The sequence below is a fragment of the Euprymna scolopes genome, chromosome 22, assembly GCF_053919585.1.
Source record: "Euprymna scolopes isolate OS-2025 chromosome 22, ASM5391958v1, whole genome shotgun sequence".
In the NCBI taxonomy this organism is placed as follows: Eukaryota; Metazoa; Mollusca; class Cephalopoda; order Sepiida; family Sepiolidae; genus Euprymna; species Euprymna scolopes.
Genome location: NC_136503.1, coordinates 12,694,438 through 12,710,545, shown reverse-complemented (window position 1 = coordinate 12,710,545; position 16,108 = coordinate 12,694,438). Strand labels below are relative to the sequence as shown.

The 16,108-nt window shown below is 32.6% G+C and overlaps 1 protein-coding gene across 1 annotated transcript in view; it reads left to right on the top strand.

Annotated features, from left to right (window-relative positions):
* Window positions 1–16,108, top strand: part of LOC145243899 (globin-5-like) — a 318,635-nt gene that overhangs the window by 171,692 nt on the left and 130,835 nt on the right. Inside the window, exon 2 of the mRNA XM_080107005.1 lies at window positions 9,349–9,580. Within this exon, the coding sequence (XP_079963131.1) occupies window positions 9,349–9,580 (232 nt within the window). The remainder of the gene's footprint in view (window positions 1–9,348; window positions 9,581–16,108) is intronic.

The window sequence follows — 16,108 nt, the reverse complement described above, 5'->3', positions numbered from 1 at the left end:
AAAATAAAAATGGGGAAAAATAAATAAAAATCCGAGTCGGAATTTCTGTTTTTTTTTATCACAAGTCGTTTTTTACAGTTTTTTTCTTTCTTCTTTCTCCCAGTCTGCTTAACGAGTCTCTCTGCCACTGCGGAGCTAGATGTCCATCTCCCTTGGACACACTTTTTTTCTTCCGACCACACGCCGGCCACAGCCAGCTCATTCTCATTTTCATTTTTACACGTCCATCTCCTTCAGCGCCCATTTTGTTTCTCGAACACATGGTGTCCTTTTCTTTTCTTTTTCTTCAGACGCAAATCCGAGCACGTTTTCAATTTGCATACGCGTTCAAACACTGCTCCTGCTGCTATTGCTTTCCATCCATCCTGCAGCTGCTGCTGCTGACATTTTCATGCGCACTCATATTTTATTTTAGAGAACGTAATAAATGCATTATGGAATATATTTTATTTTGAAATATAATCGATCTTAAATATTTGCATTACTAGCCAATAATAAATTCATAATAAATAAAGCGGATGACGTGGCCGGAAATTGAAACTAAAATCTTCAGTCTGAGGTTTTACTTGGATTCTTTTTATAAACAGAGCTTAAAAGATTGCCATAACAAAATAATTATAGCTTTGACATGACGTCATAGATTTGTGATTGACGTCATGCTTCAAAACATGAATTCAAACATAAGCAATAATAACATTTAAAAAAAACATAAATGAATACAAAACAGTACAAATCGCGTTGGGAATTATTTTAATTGGCTAAAACTGTTAGTTTTAATTATATAATGCTTCCAGCCAAACAAATATATGGAACAATTTTTGCTAGTATTAATAAATTACACAAATTGGAAAATATAGCAGAGGTTATTATCAAAGTAACAAACACACGCCTAATAATGATGTAGTGTGTGTTTCTTGTTATTGTACTGTTATAGTGTTCATATGTAAGAATGATTATCTAAACTAGCGGGACCTGTAGAAATTCCACAGAGAACTCTTTCATATGTAATGTATTGATGTTGGCATTCTGTGGATGTTCAGTCTAAATGGAGACGCCCTGATATTATTGTAGCTCTTTTGTTAAAACTGCAAAGATATTTATCTAAGCTAGCAGGGACGCCTGGCGTAGCCCGGTCGGAAAATACGCTTAAATATGATATTTTATTTTATGCAGATTTCGTATTTATTATTATAGAGTAAATTTTCTATCGATTGTAATATATTATAAAGTTGTCATTTCAAAAATTAAAAATATAGCCATATGACATGGGTGCACCAGCTTTAATCGAAACCGAAACCCAAAATTATGAAGAATATATATATATATATATATATATATATATATATATATATATATATATATATATATATATATATATATATATATACGTGAGTTCCCTCAGATATAATCGGAACCGAAGTCAAAACTTATAAAGAATTCTTGGTAAATTTATTTATTACAAGAAATAGAAGATCATCTATAATATAAATCTCACCTGTCCCTTTAAATGTATGTATGTATTATGTATGTATGTATGTATGTATGGACATATGTATGTATGTTTGTGTGTATGTATGTGTGTGTTGGGGTGGAAAGGGCTCCCGTAAGCCGTGGTGAAGGCAACCTTTCTAGGAGAAGCAAATCTCTGATTTAAAAAACCATAAAGCGGGAGACCAGTATCCGCATTAAGCTGGTCTGCAGTTTAACTTGTTGTTGGCTATCTTGCTCTTGCTTGTTGCTGGATCTCAACATTTTGAACCGAGAGAGAGAGACTTAGCTGTCGCACAAAGATAAGACTCTGTAACATCATCTGTGTACAGATACTCTCTCAGGCATTTGTCTATTAAAATGGTCCTGTGGCGATGGAAGTCATTTTTGGGCTCATGGACTTTAAGTGTCTGAGGGAGTGGCACTCGTCTAACAAGACGTTGTAATCATCATGTATGTATGTATGTATGTATGTATGCCTACAACTTTCAACTGAAGCAACAGATTTTCACGAGATCGGTATAGTTTGGAGGCTCGATCGACAAATATCGAAAAATTGGCTAAAGACATTAATTCCTTCACCCTCAACTGGGCAGTTTTCTTCAAGGAGGTGTCGCTGTTTTGCCGATATTTTCGAAAGTTATCCCCTCTTTTCGATTAACTAGCCTTAATATAAACCTTTTCCATTTCGGGTTTGGCGATGGGCGCAACGGCAAAGGCGTCACGTACTTTTTTTCACGTTCTTTTTCTCCTTCGCGGTACGGGTTCGAGCCTGCCTTTTCTTTCTTTATTTTATTTTATTTTAATTATTTGTTGATTATTTATTTATTGCTCAACACACACCTCCAAACACCCTGGCAACGCCGGACACCCAAGTTAGTAGTAATTAAACGACAGTCCTTCGGAAGAAAAAAGATCTAAGCGTAACACACAAAATTACACACACGGCATCGTAATAATATATAGATCTGAAAATTAAGCTTTACATTTCGTATTATTTCGATTATTCGTAATATTCTTCAAAAATCTTTATATAAAATTATATTTCATAAATAAATAAAAAATACATTTAAAATCCACACAATATGCAAGTCTGGTGTTCCGTTTCGCTTGTGTTATAAACAAACGAAGCAACTAATTGTTTTAATGGTAAATATTTTCTGGTATACATTTTTCTGACTTTTGAAATATTCCTTTATATAAAGATTTTTTAACCATCTTTTATATTACTTATATTAATGCATTGCTGAAATATTTTAATATAACTCACTCTATAAAATTTTTAAACTTACTTCTTTTAGTTGAACTTTATACTGTTCTGACAGGGGCACGTTCGAAATGTTTCTGTTTAGAGCACATTTGAACCATGATACTTAACTTTTTAGTGTAAATTTTGATTCAAGCCGTCATATATAAAAATAATTTCATAAAATCAACAGTAGGTTCTCTACAGTGCAATGTAGACTATGAAGTCACTGTGGGGAGACATGTGAATCTTCCTCCTGGTACACTGCGATTGATCTCCGATTAGAGCCAGCAATCAATTGATTTGATTGAAAACTGAGCGATATCACCGATTTCAATGACAATAAAAATATGAAACATTCGTTGATTATTATTCAATCTCGGGCAACGTCGTGTCTACCTGGTAGTATTGATATATAAAAGAAAGATGAGTACTTGGATCTTGTAGTGTAACTATGAAATTCTTTTATATTTTCTCTGTTGTTATAGTTAACATACATTGAGATTCTAAACAAAAAGGATTGGTATACGCAAAGAGTCAAATTATATATACTATCAAAAGTACCAGTCGTTGACTGGGTTCAAAAACAGCCTACAGAAAATGGACTCTGATTTATGAAAGTATGATAGGTTATGAAAAGGAAGGGTTGTAATGAGATAGCTTCGAATTTGGGGGTATCAAAACCAAAGCAAAATCTGATGAAAGTAAAAATAAAATAGATAAACCCCATAATTTATTATACCATACCTGTTCACACTGAAACACTTATCATAATATTCTATATTAAAAAACCTTGTTAAACTTTGTGACATATTTCCATTCAATGGAGGTCAGTTGCGAACGAACACCCCATAATTTTATTATACCATATTTCTTCAAACTGAAACATAATTATCAGAGTATACTTACGCAGATAGATATTAAAAGTCTTTATTAAAGTTTGTGCCTATTTCCATTCAATGGAGGCCAGGCGCGAACGCAAACCCCACAATTTTAATATACCATCCCTATTTTAGTTAAAACATACTTATCAAAGTAGTATTATGTACATCTATATCAAAAACACTTCTAAACGTTTTTTTTTTTAATTTTTTAATTTTTTATTTCCATACTTTGTGGACCAGGCGCGAACGCAGACCCCACAATTTTAATGAACCACCGTGTTGTATATTGGTTTATATTGGAGGAGATGATATATTAAAACGTGTCATGTGTTATCTAGTGGATGTAAGATATTGTTCTTTTAGCAGACAGATAATAAACGTATAAATCGTATGTATGCTGTTTAGCTAGGCGGACAGTATATTGACGCGTAAACCGAGTCATGTTGTATCAGACTTATCACACGGGATATTTTTACAGTTCATATGTAAGGAGAATAATATATGCTTCATACCTTTTTCTTGAAGGGTTCTTTTAACTTCCTGCTGCTCCGTGACGAACCATGAAGCGATCAACACCATATAATTGAAACGACTGTTCTTATTTGTGAAACCATTAAAACAACTCTTTATATTTTTATAATATAAATTTATTACAGTTGTCTTAAATGGTTTTCACAGGATCTGCAATTTCTACATTTTCTGTCCATACAGCCCGCCCCTAGCTGTCTGTTCACCTTGTCTAGACGTCTGTCTGCTCTGGTGGTCAATCCTCAACTCCCTGAATCTCTCCAAAACTAACTACATCATGTGTTCTCTTACGTCACCTAATTACGTGTCTCAGACCAACCTAATGTTTCCATCTAGTTATTTGTTTATCCAAATCCAAAAGAATGTTTACATCTATTTTCTATTTTTGCGTTCCTTTTGCGATTTACAGGCCAATCATTTCTTCCTCAATTTAATTGTTTATTCTTCTAATCATAATAACTGATCAGCGAGCATCCGTCGCTCAAATCAATTAATAAGAATACAATAACAATAATAATAATTTTTTGACCATTGCTTCCGCTTGCCACAGTTAACAGATACTACGCTATGATCACATCCTAAAGGGTTATAACATTACACACCGTTCTGCCCGATCAAACATACCCATTCCTGTGTCTCGATACATCTTCATTTAGTATGTCCCCAGTTTGCTTTAAATACAGCTATTATTCTTTTTTGCATATTATTGACCAAATCGTTGCATGTGGTAGGATCTATTTTCTGCCACTCATCATGAAGTTTGTCCTCTATTTTTTATGAGCATTGGTGCATTCTCACTCTTTTCCCTAGATGGGACCACAAAGTTCCAATAGGATTTGGGTAAGGGAATTAAGGCGGCCACTTCATCACTGTAATGCCTGTTTTCTCAAAGTAACCAATTGAAACTTTTGACGTATGGCACGGACCATTGACTTGTTTGAAGATTACATCACTTAGAATGTTATTAAATATGTTAGTCAAAGAGGTTTGGTAGACCTGGTCCAGCATGTTAGTATAAATTGTGGAGTTCATTCTGCCCTCACATGAGTACAAAATTCCAGTGGCTGAAGAAACCATGCCTCCCCAAATGATTACGCTTCCACCTCCAAAAGTGACAGTGTGAGGATAAAATGCCTCCTCCTTCCTACGGCGAACAGTGCTACAGGGATGCTAAAAATCGGATAAAAAATTTTTTTTTTTAATTTTTGAATAAATGTTATGAATGTGTATTCACATAAACAATTCAATTGTTCCTTCCAAAGTTTAGGAAATAGAAGCTGTTAACTTACTTCAAAGTTTCGTTGGACTAAACAATTTGTGCCTAGGTCTCCAATTTTCATGTTTTTTTAAATTTTTTTGTTTTTTTTGCAAATTCCAGTCGTTTCTTTTTTGTTGGCATGAGACAAGTATGGCTTCTTTCTTGCTTTGCATTTTTTTATCCCACTTCTAATAACCTTTTTCTCACTGTTCGACATGATATGTTTTTGTTTGCAACCTCCCTATGTTTAGCAACAAGCTCTGAAGAACATTCCTTCTTATCTGCACGGGATGCTTTTCTCAAAGATGTATTTTCCTTGGCGGTTGTAGACTTTTTCCGGCCTTTTTTTCTGTTTTTAGAAGACTTGTTTCTCTTGTACCTTTTAATCGTTGTTTAAACTCCAGTCCTTGGACATTTCTATTTTCCTGGCAATTTCTACCTGAGAATATCCCTCACCAGATAAATCAATAATGCATGCCCTTTTAATCTCTGAAAACTGCTTCTTTGGGGGTATTTTGCTACTATTACAGCACTAATAGGAATCAAATATTGCCTGAAAAATAAGAAACAACCTTAAGTATGACAATGAATAATTTTGAATGTTGGAAGGAATTTAGGATAAAACCCAACCAAAACGCTACAAATATGAATACTACTGTTAAATATTTGACATTTGCTCTCAATTGTTCACTGTACAATTCTTAGCCTTAAATACGTAGGTTTAAATTATTATCTCAAATTTTTTATAGGTGCTTCATAATTTGATCATGGCTGTATATATATATATATATATATATATATATATATATATATATGTGTGTGTGTGTGTGTGTATGTATATATATATATATATATATATATATATATATATATATATAAAGAATAAAACATGTATAAATACATTTGAAGCCAAAACTGACACGCGAAATTTTTTTTATAAAAAAAACGGGTGTTTATTTTAAAGAAATATATTTCGGAGTAAGACTCCTTTGTCAATCTTTTTTCTTCTTCTTCCTCTTTCAAAATGCGTTAACAACATCACGTGGACTCTTCATCGAACTACCTTCCACTACATTATGTTGAGGAAGTCGGGGGACAAAAACACGATAAGATTCACACAGGACATTGTGAGCAAGCATGCGCAAAGTTGATTTCCTATTTTAAAGGCTTACTTTGGATAAGTGTTTGTCCAAGTAAAAAATAATAATCCACATGGTGACGTCAAGATGATGATTCGGTTTAATCACCTAGTGGAAAAGTTTAATCGGAACGGTTTCCTAGACTAAATAATTTCGTCTTCGCGAGAGGTTTATTTTTATCTATAATCTTCAATGGGAATTGTTCGACCCAGAGAAAAATTCTAACACCCATTTTATCAAATAATGCTGAAAACTGTATCTTCTTTAAGAATATGAAAAAAAAAACACATACACATAATTATTAGTATAATATTTTTTTAATACCTAGAAACACCTTTTGGGATTATCAATACAGGGTTTCACGATTACTGCCGGTTGGGAGATTCGAACCCGGCCACGAAGCCATCTCTGACTCCATAAGCAAGAGATAGACCCACACGGACAACTTTATCTGCAATAAATATCGTTGAAATTTAAGTAATTATTTTTATATGTCAAGACGTGCGTCAATAGTGACCTAATGATTATAACATCATCATCTGCACATGTAAGCTTAAGTGACCGATTTTCATTTCAACTGAAAGTGCTCAACAACAAGAACCGAGTTCTTAAAGGGGCTGACATAATTATTACCATAATAATTTTTTAATATCTACAGACACTAATGTTTCATCCTGCATATATGTGTGGGGGGAGGTGAAAATATAAATCCGACGATATGAGCTAAGACGGATTGTTGCGTGGACTTTATCATGATAGACAAAGCCCACGCGTGAATTGGGCGAAACGTTGTCGAGTCTTCTGCTGTTAAACTTCAACTCATATGTTTGTATAAAAAAATCATTGAGAAAATGCATAAAAGTTAATATAGTTTTTATTTTAAAATGTTGACGTAAACAAATACAAACGGTTTTGCAAAGAAAAGCTTAAATTAAAAAGGACAAATTTTTAGCCGTTTAAATAAATAATGGGGATCATTAAAGAATAGCAAATAATACAGGAAGAAAGGAGAATATAGGAAAGATGAGAAAGTGGAAAAAGACAGAAAGGAGATAAAAATGTCATCGTCTAAAGAGGTTTTTTTTGGGGGGGGTTCATCCCCCCTTTTAATTTTCTATATTGTTCTGAATTTTTGAGATTAGGATTGGTTATTCGTATTATGTGGATTCATCGGACTACTGTTCTCATCTTGAGTGTGATTTTCACAACGTTTCGATCGATGTAACCTCCGACCTTCTTCAGGTGTATCTTGTCGAACTCGAGAATGTTTCTATCGAACTCGGGAATTGGGACGGATTTTCGAAGAATTAATCAATAATAGTTTCGTCAATCATGAGTTCTTCAAGCATGTTTTATGTAATACTGTCTTCGGGAATTTCAAGCTGGATAGTATTACATAGAATAGTATTACATAGAACAGTATTACATAGACAGCATTACATAGAAAATTATTACATAGAACAGTATTGCATAGAACAGTATTACATAAACAGTATTACATAGAACAGTATTACATAGACAGTATTGCATAGAACAGTATTACATAGACAGTATTACATAGAACAGTATTACATAGAACAGTATTACATAGAACATTATTACATAGAACAGTATTACATGAGACAGTATTACATGGAACAGTATTACATAAAACAATATTACATAGAACAGTATTACATAAAACAGTATTACATAGAACAGTATTACATAAAACAGTATTACATGAGACAGTATCACATTGAACAGTATTACATAAAACAGTATTATATAGAACAATATTACATAAAACAGTATTACATAGACAGTATTGCATAGAACAGTATTGCATAGACAGTATTACATAAGACATTATTACATAGAACAGTATCACATAGAACAGTATTACAGAAGACAGTATTACATAGAACAGTATTACATAGAACAGTATTACATAGACAGTATTACATAGAACAGTATTACATAAACAGTATTACATATAACACTATTACATAAGACAGTATTACATAGAACAGTATAACATAAGACAGTATTACATAGAACAGTATTACATAGAACAGTACTACATAAGGCAGTATTACATAGAACAGTATTACATAGAACAGTATTACATAGAACAGTATTACATAGAACAGTATTACATAGCACAGTATTACATAACACACTATTACATAGAACTGTATTACATAAGACAGTATTCCATAGAACAGTATTACATAGACAGTATTACATAAGACATTATTACATAGAACAGTATAACATAGAACAGTATTACATAAGACAGTATTACATAGAACAGTTTTACATAGAACACTATTACATAAGACAGTATTACATAGAACAGTATTATATAGACAGTATTACAGAAGACAGTGTGACGTAAAATATTCCCTTGTAAAAATTATTCTCCTTATCTATAGGAGAAGAAACGCTACTTTTAAGATCGTCAAGCCCAAATATCAGCTGACGCAGTATTTCAAGCAAACACAAACGGAATTTCATGAACGCCATTATCATTATTTTTCTTTTTTCTACGAATTAGTTCACCGGACAAATTATTTCTCGTAATATATAATAGTAATATTATTTCTTATAATAATAATAATAATAATAATAATAATAATAATAATAATAATAATAATAATAATATAACGTAATATTCAATAGAGAATTGATTCTATAATAATATGTAGGTAATTTGCATAAATTAAAATATCATGCTTAAGCGTATTGTACGACCGGGCAACCCCGGCCGTCCAGCTAGTTCTTTGATAACATATTGATGATTATTTTATCTTTTTTTTGTAGAATGTTTCGTTCGGAGCCCGGGTTAAAGGAATTATTTAAAGAGTTTCGGGATATAGAAACGGACGATCAGATGCGCGAAAATGAGGCCCTGGAGAAGCACGCCACGCTGGTGATGAACACGATCGACGAGGTCATCGCCAACATTGAAAATGTTGACCTCGTGTTGGATTTACTTCACAGAATTGGGAAGAGCCATTGCCGCTTTCAAGGATTTAACGTCGAATATTTCTGGGTTTGGAAACTTTTTTCTTTTTAAAATATTTTTTTGCGTTTTGTTATTTTTTTCTCCCAATTTGATATAAACACATAACACCAAATACTAATGAAACACTAACTTAACCACTGAAATAATCACATTTTTTCTGTAAAATGAACCAGAAACCGAAACACAAAACTAAGCACTAAGTTAAACACTACACGTAAAATAAAAGAACTAAACAAACCAATACACTAAACAGTAAATACTAAACACTACACACTGATATAAAATACAGAGCACTAACCAATCGAAGTTTATTGCTTTGTGTTCTGTATTTTATATCTAAAAGAACTAGATAAAATACTAAACCAAACACTACACCTTGAATAAAACTATAAATGCTTCAGAACACGGAACACTAAATACTAAACACTACATGTTGATACAAAATATGGAACATTAAACACTAAAAGAATAACTGTACATTAAAAGAGGGACTAAATGATACACTAAACCGACTAGTAAACCAAACAGACGATTTATTTATTTTAAAAACTTGAATTTTCGGCGTAAGACGTTATTATTTTTATTGGTTATAATAGTGGTCTTTAAGTAAAAGAAATTCGTTCGATGGTGTTAAACGTTAAAGTTCGAATGTCGATATGCGCTATTACACTGTTGAGATAAAGAAATATCGTCCAGCCATTAACGCAGTGCAGATCTAACAATGTGATTTAAATATATATATATATATATATATATATATATATATATATAGATATAGATATAGATATAGATATAGATATAGATATATACATACATGCTAACTTACGCATCAGAAAATCATACCGATTATAAAATAAAGAATATTAATGTATATATATATATATGAATATTTTTATATGTTTAGTTACGCAACAGAAAATAATATCAATTATAAAGTTGAAAATATTTATATATATATAATATATATATATATATATATATATATATATATATATATATATATATATAAGGGAAAGTGTCTGTCTGTGTCTGCATCTGTGTGTCTGTATGTGTACATTTCTCTACGCAATAACCCTGTCAATGTCCAGTCTACACACTCGAAATTTGATATACAGGGTACTGAGATTTGAGAAAATCGATGTGATCGGTTTTCGGCCAGAAATTTTGCGATTAAGGGGTCAAAGTTCAACGATTTGACCTTTGAGAACTCTACCAAACTCCTCCGATAATTTTTGATCCAAACACTTGAAATTTTATATACAGATTCATTTGACATGGATCCAACTTAATAACTTAATTTGAGCCAAAAACAATAAATTTTAAGGGGTCATAATAGGGGTCAAAGTTAACAAAATTGACCACTTTGTTTTTGCTCAACATACATCTCCAAATACCCGGGCAACACCGGGTACCCATGCAAGTATATCTATAAAAGTGAAAGTGTATGTCTGTCTGTCTGTCTGTGTGTCTGTGTGTGTACAATTCCATACGCAATAACTCTGTGAATTTTAAGTCGACTCGAAATTTGATATACAGGGTACTGAGATTTGGGAAAATCGATGTGATCGGTTTTCGGCCAGAAATGTGGCTGTTAAGGAGTCAGAGTTAGACGATTTGACCTTTGAGAACTCTACCAAACTCCTCCGACAATTTTGGGTCTAAACACTTGAAATTTTAGATATAGGTTCCTTAGACATGGATCTAACTGAATAACTTGATTTGAGCCCAAAACAATAAATGTTAAGGAGTCATAATAGGGGTCAAATTTAAAAAAATTGACCGTTTTTTTTTGTTTTGTTTTTTTGCTCACATATACCTCAAAACACCCGGGCAACGCCGAGCACCCATGCTAGTATATATATATATATATATATATATATATATATATATATATAGTCATCCACATACAGTACTGTTTCGCTGTTTCACAGCTCATCAGTGCGGCTAGACATATATATATATATATTAATACATGGTGACCCAAAAAAATGGGCCCCAAATCTAATTAGGCCTCGTTTCTTAGTGTTTTGTCCGAATGAAATGAAACTTTTGTCATAATTCAATTTGATATATTCAAAACATCACATCAAAACACTAGGATCTTTGGCCTTTTTTCTCCTTTATACAGCATATGTTCTAGATGACCTCCATTTAGCTTTTGTTTATTTTTATTTTTTTTGGTCACCCTGTATATACATATATGCTAAATTACGCAAACGAAAATATTACCAATTATAAATTAATATATATATATATATATATAATATAAAGCTGAATATTTGTGTGTGTGTGTGTGTGTGTGTGTGCGTGTGTGTGGTCACGAATAGGCTCCTATATGGTTGACTTTTTTAAAAAACTGATTACATATAATGAAAGAAGATGTATCGAGACAAAGGAATAGGTATGTTTGATCTGGCAGAACGGTAGTTCATTAAAATTGTGGGGTTTGCGTTCGCGCCTGATCCACAAAGTATGGAAATAAATTTAAAAATTAAAAATAACGTTTACAAGTGTTTTTGATCTGGATGTACATACTTCGATAAGTATGTTTTAACTTAAATAGGGATGGTATATTAAAATTGTGGGGTCTGCGTTCGCGCCTGGCCTCCATAGAATGGAAATAGGCACAAACTTTAATAAAGACTTTTAATATCTATCTGCGTAAGTATACTCTGATAATTATGTTTCAGTTTGAAGAAATATGGCATAATAAAATTATGGGGTGTTCGTTCGCACCTGACCTCCATTGAATGGAAATATATCACAAAGTTTAACAAGGTATTTTAATATAGATCCACAGAATATTGTAATAAGTGTTTCAGTGTGAACAGGTATGGTATAATAAATTATGGGGTTTATCTATTTTATTTTTACCTTCATCATATTTTGTTTGGTTTTGATACCCCCAAATTCAACCCAAATTTACAGCCCTTTCTTTTCATAACCAACCATACTTTCATAAATCAGAGTCCATTTTCTGTAAACTGTTTTTGAACCCAGTCAACGAGAGGTACTTTTGCTAGTATATATATATTACCACTTATAACAGCTTTGGTTAAAGCTGGTTTGATATCTCGTCCCTTGTTCGATATGATGTGGGTTCTTTCCGCTGTCGGATCTTTACCGTGGGTTGCTTGATGTGTGTAAGTTAATAGACATTCTTGCCTGTGTGGCGTGTTTGCTCAGTTGGTAGAGTGCTCGCCTAGCATGCAAGAGGTTCGGGTTTCAAATCATGAGCGCGGGAATATCTAACTGATGATCCTAAATGAGGGCGAAACTCGAGTCTTGGACTTCCGGTCTGTTGGCTTTCTTGGCTCTTGTGGGCTGCGACGTTGGTTCAGCTGTGGAAAATAATTATATATATTCTCTGACACTTATATATATATATATATATATATATATATATATATATATATATATATATATATATATATATATATATATATATATATATATATATATATATATATATTAGAAGTTGAAGTCACTATGTTGGTATCAGATTTGGATTGCTTTTGCAAGGAAAAGGATTTGTGTTTGGAGTTGTGGATGAAAAGCGGAGCTTTTTTAAAGCTTTATAAGCGTTCTAAATATATATTTTTCATTGCGGAGATAAGCGGGACTGCATATTCTAAGAGCTCCGAAGAAAGAAGCCATGGTCATTCGGATTTTTTCTGGTGTTGTGGTCGAAGTAGAAATTTATGCGATCATTTTCTTTTGTTGATTTTCTATACACTAAGATGTTTAAGCCTTTTTGAGTGTCGTATAGTGATAGGGTGATTCGATCGTTTGCCGGGGAGAATTACTTTGGTTTGTCATGTGGACGTTTCTATTTACTTACCTCCCACAAGGGCAGAGTTAGATACAAGGTCAGTTTTATATGTAGGGTAAAATTCAAAAAGGGGTACTCTGGATAGGTAAAAAATGTCTCAGTCATGAAGGATTTTCCTCCACTTACCGAGGACATAAAAAGTGAAGGGTTACATGAGAACGAACACTACAGTTATCTTGGTCGTGTGGACGTTTATTGAAACTGTTGTGACGTTCTGGGAACGTCAATCAGCTGACCTGGAGTTAGATGCGATCAAACGCTAGGCACATCCCTTTACATCAAGGGGTCAATATGGCGTTAGCTGGTCTTCTTTAGTCTTCTTTGTGTCTTTATGTGCAGCACATAGCGTCGGCGTTAAATGGCTGGGACCGCTTCTCTATTGCTGAAAATTAACGCTTGTACAATATATTGAACGGCTTATAGAAGACATCGTTTTTATAAAAGTATAGATTTATTTTAACAACACAGGAGCATTTTAAGTAAGACCTGCTGAGACCCGACGTGTGCAGGGTTCAATTGGTATCATTCGTCGCGAACAGATATCAACCTTCAACCGGTTTTTTTTTTAATAATTCTTCTCTTTGCAAGAGAGAGTGGAAGAGGATGAAAAGAAAACAGAGAAAGGGAGAAAGAGAAAGAGAAAAACATGCATGAATTTTAAGACAAGGCAAGTCGAATGTTATTGTAGTTTTTTATTCTAATGACTTTATTTGATTGACTTTTACAGGGTGGTGCACAGCACCTTGCTTCTTTTGTTTCAATTGATATTCCAAATAAGCAAGTTGCTCTGCCCTACAAGGTGTGTCAGAAACTTCGTGAAAAATATTGAATAATTCAACCCCCTGTCTTTCCAAGCTTATAAGTACTCGAAAAATGTCGTTCAAACCCTTTTTTTTTTTCAATTAAAGGAGCAAGGACCAAGGTTTCATTTAAAATAGCAAAACAAAAAAAAAGCAACGTGATTAAAAAAAAAGTTTTAAACTTCGGACTTTACAGGTAAATTTCTTAAAAACACTTCTTTTTTTGTTTTAGTTTTGAATATATTATTTATCTTAAATTTGTGATATATAAAACTTTAATGAGTAAATTAATTATTTACTTCTTAATAGACATTTCAAAATGGGGACATGAATTAAAAAAAAACGTTTGTCTAAAATATTATATTCGGTTTAATGGAATGAGCATAAAATTTCACATTGACCCTGAAAATATCGTAAAAATAGAATCAATAGAAAAATTTTGATAGATTTTTAAAGTTTAAAAATTGAAAAATACTGAACTCATAAAATTCAATTAATTTCATTACTGTTGTTATTTTAATAAAAAAATAACATTCTTATTACTTTTTATACAATTTTATTAGTTTATTTTGGAAGTATAATCCATAAAGAAACTAAACAACCCACTTTTAAAAGTTAAATTACGAGTTTTTTATATTTTATTCGCGGTTTCGTGTTAGGGGTGTCAAAAATTCCTACAAAAATTCTGATATACCTACTGCCCCACCATAAACAATTGTAATATAATTACATAAACAATCTCGGTCGCACGCGTCACTTGTCAATCTGAGCCAAGCTGATATGCGCTGACATTTTTAAATGTCTGCCTCTATTTGCGTATATCCCCATAAGTACATAACAAGTTTGACACAAGGTTGATTAATGAAGAAACCCTCAGCTCCCCCAAAAGGAGGTTCCACATTGTGCCACAATAACAAGGAATTTGAGGATGTGATTATTTTTCGGAGCTGAATGAAATAGTATATGTGTTTTGTATTTGTTATTTGGTTTGTGTAAAGTGGGGACTACACGACGATAATGGTTAATGATGTCAAGCGGTAGTGTGGTAATCGTTAATGTTCTAAATTGGGTGGGATTTGATTATTTAAGGACGGCTAAAAACTTGTTTACATTGGACTTGAAAGTTATTATGTTGTAGTTGGTCGGGAAACACGCCAGAGGAACAGTATTCCACAGTCGGCAAGTTTAAGGAAAGAAGTTTTGTTCATATAATTTGCGTCTAGATTTAAGAACAGATAGAGTGTGAGACAAATTGTTGATAGTAGTTGTAGCTAGTTGAGCATTTTTGTAAAAGTTTGTCAAGGGGGAGAATTTGTTTATGTAATATTTATTTAAAGTATATTTCTATATTTATTTTTAATAGATCTATGGCGAGTTTACTATTTTTGCACGAAAATTTAAAGCGCGACGAACGGCATCCGCTGATTTTCCTTTTCACTAAAACTCTGTAAAAACATATATTTTTGTTCAAACTTAGGAGAAATATGTAATAAAAAAAAAGTCAAACTTATTTTTTAAAGTTCTCTAAAGTTTAAAGAAAATAATTTTGGCTTTTTTTTATTTTTTGATAATAAGTGTTTACCTTAACGAATGACAATTTAAAAAGTGTAACGTAATCCCGGAACCAACACGTTGTAGCCTTAGTCGCAAAGAAGACAAAGAATAGGAAAAAAACTTCAACTCACTTTTCCTGTTGTACAACATTTATTTCCTCATTCTCTCGTTCCCTCATGTGATCTCGAGTGTTATTCAAGCCTCTAACGTGATCTCGAACGTTGTTTTTCAAGTCTTTATTTTTCTCTACCGGTGACGTCATTTCACATGCATTTGCATCCGTGCTAAGTTACAAAAGTAAATACATCAACAAATTACTGAATCCACCCAAATCTTAGTCTGTGAGTCTGAAAACAATCGCTTGCTACT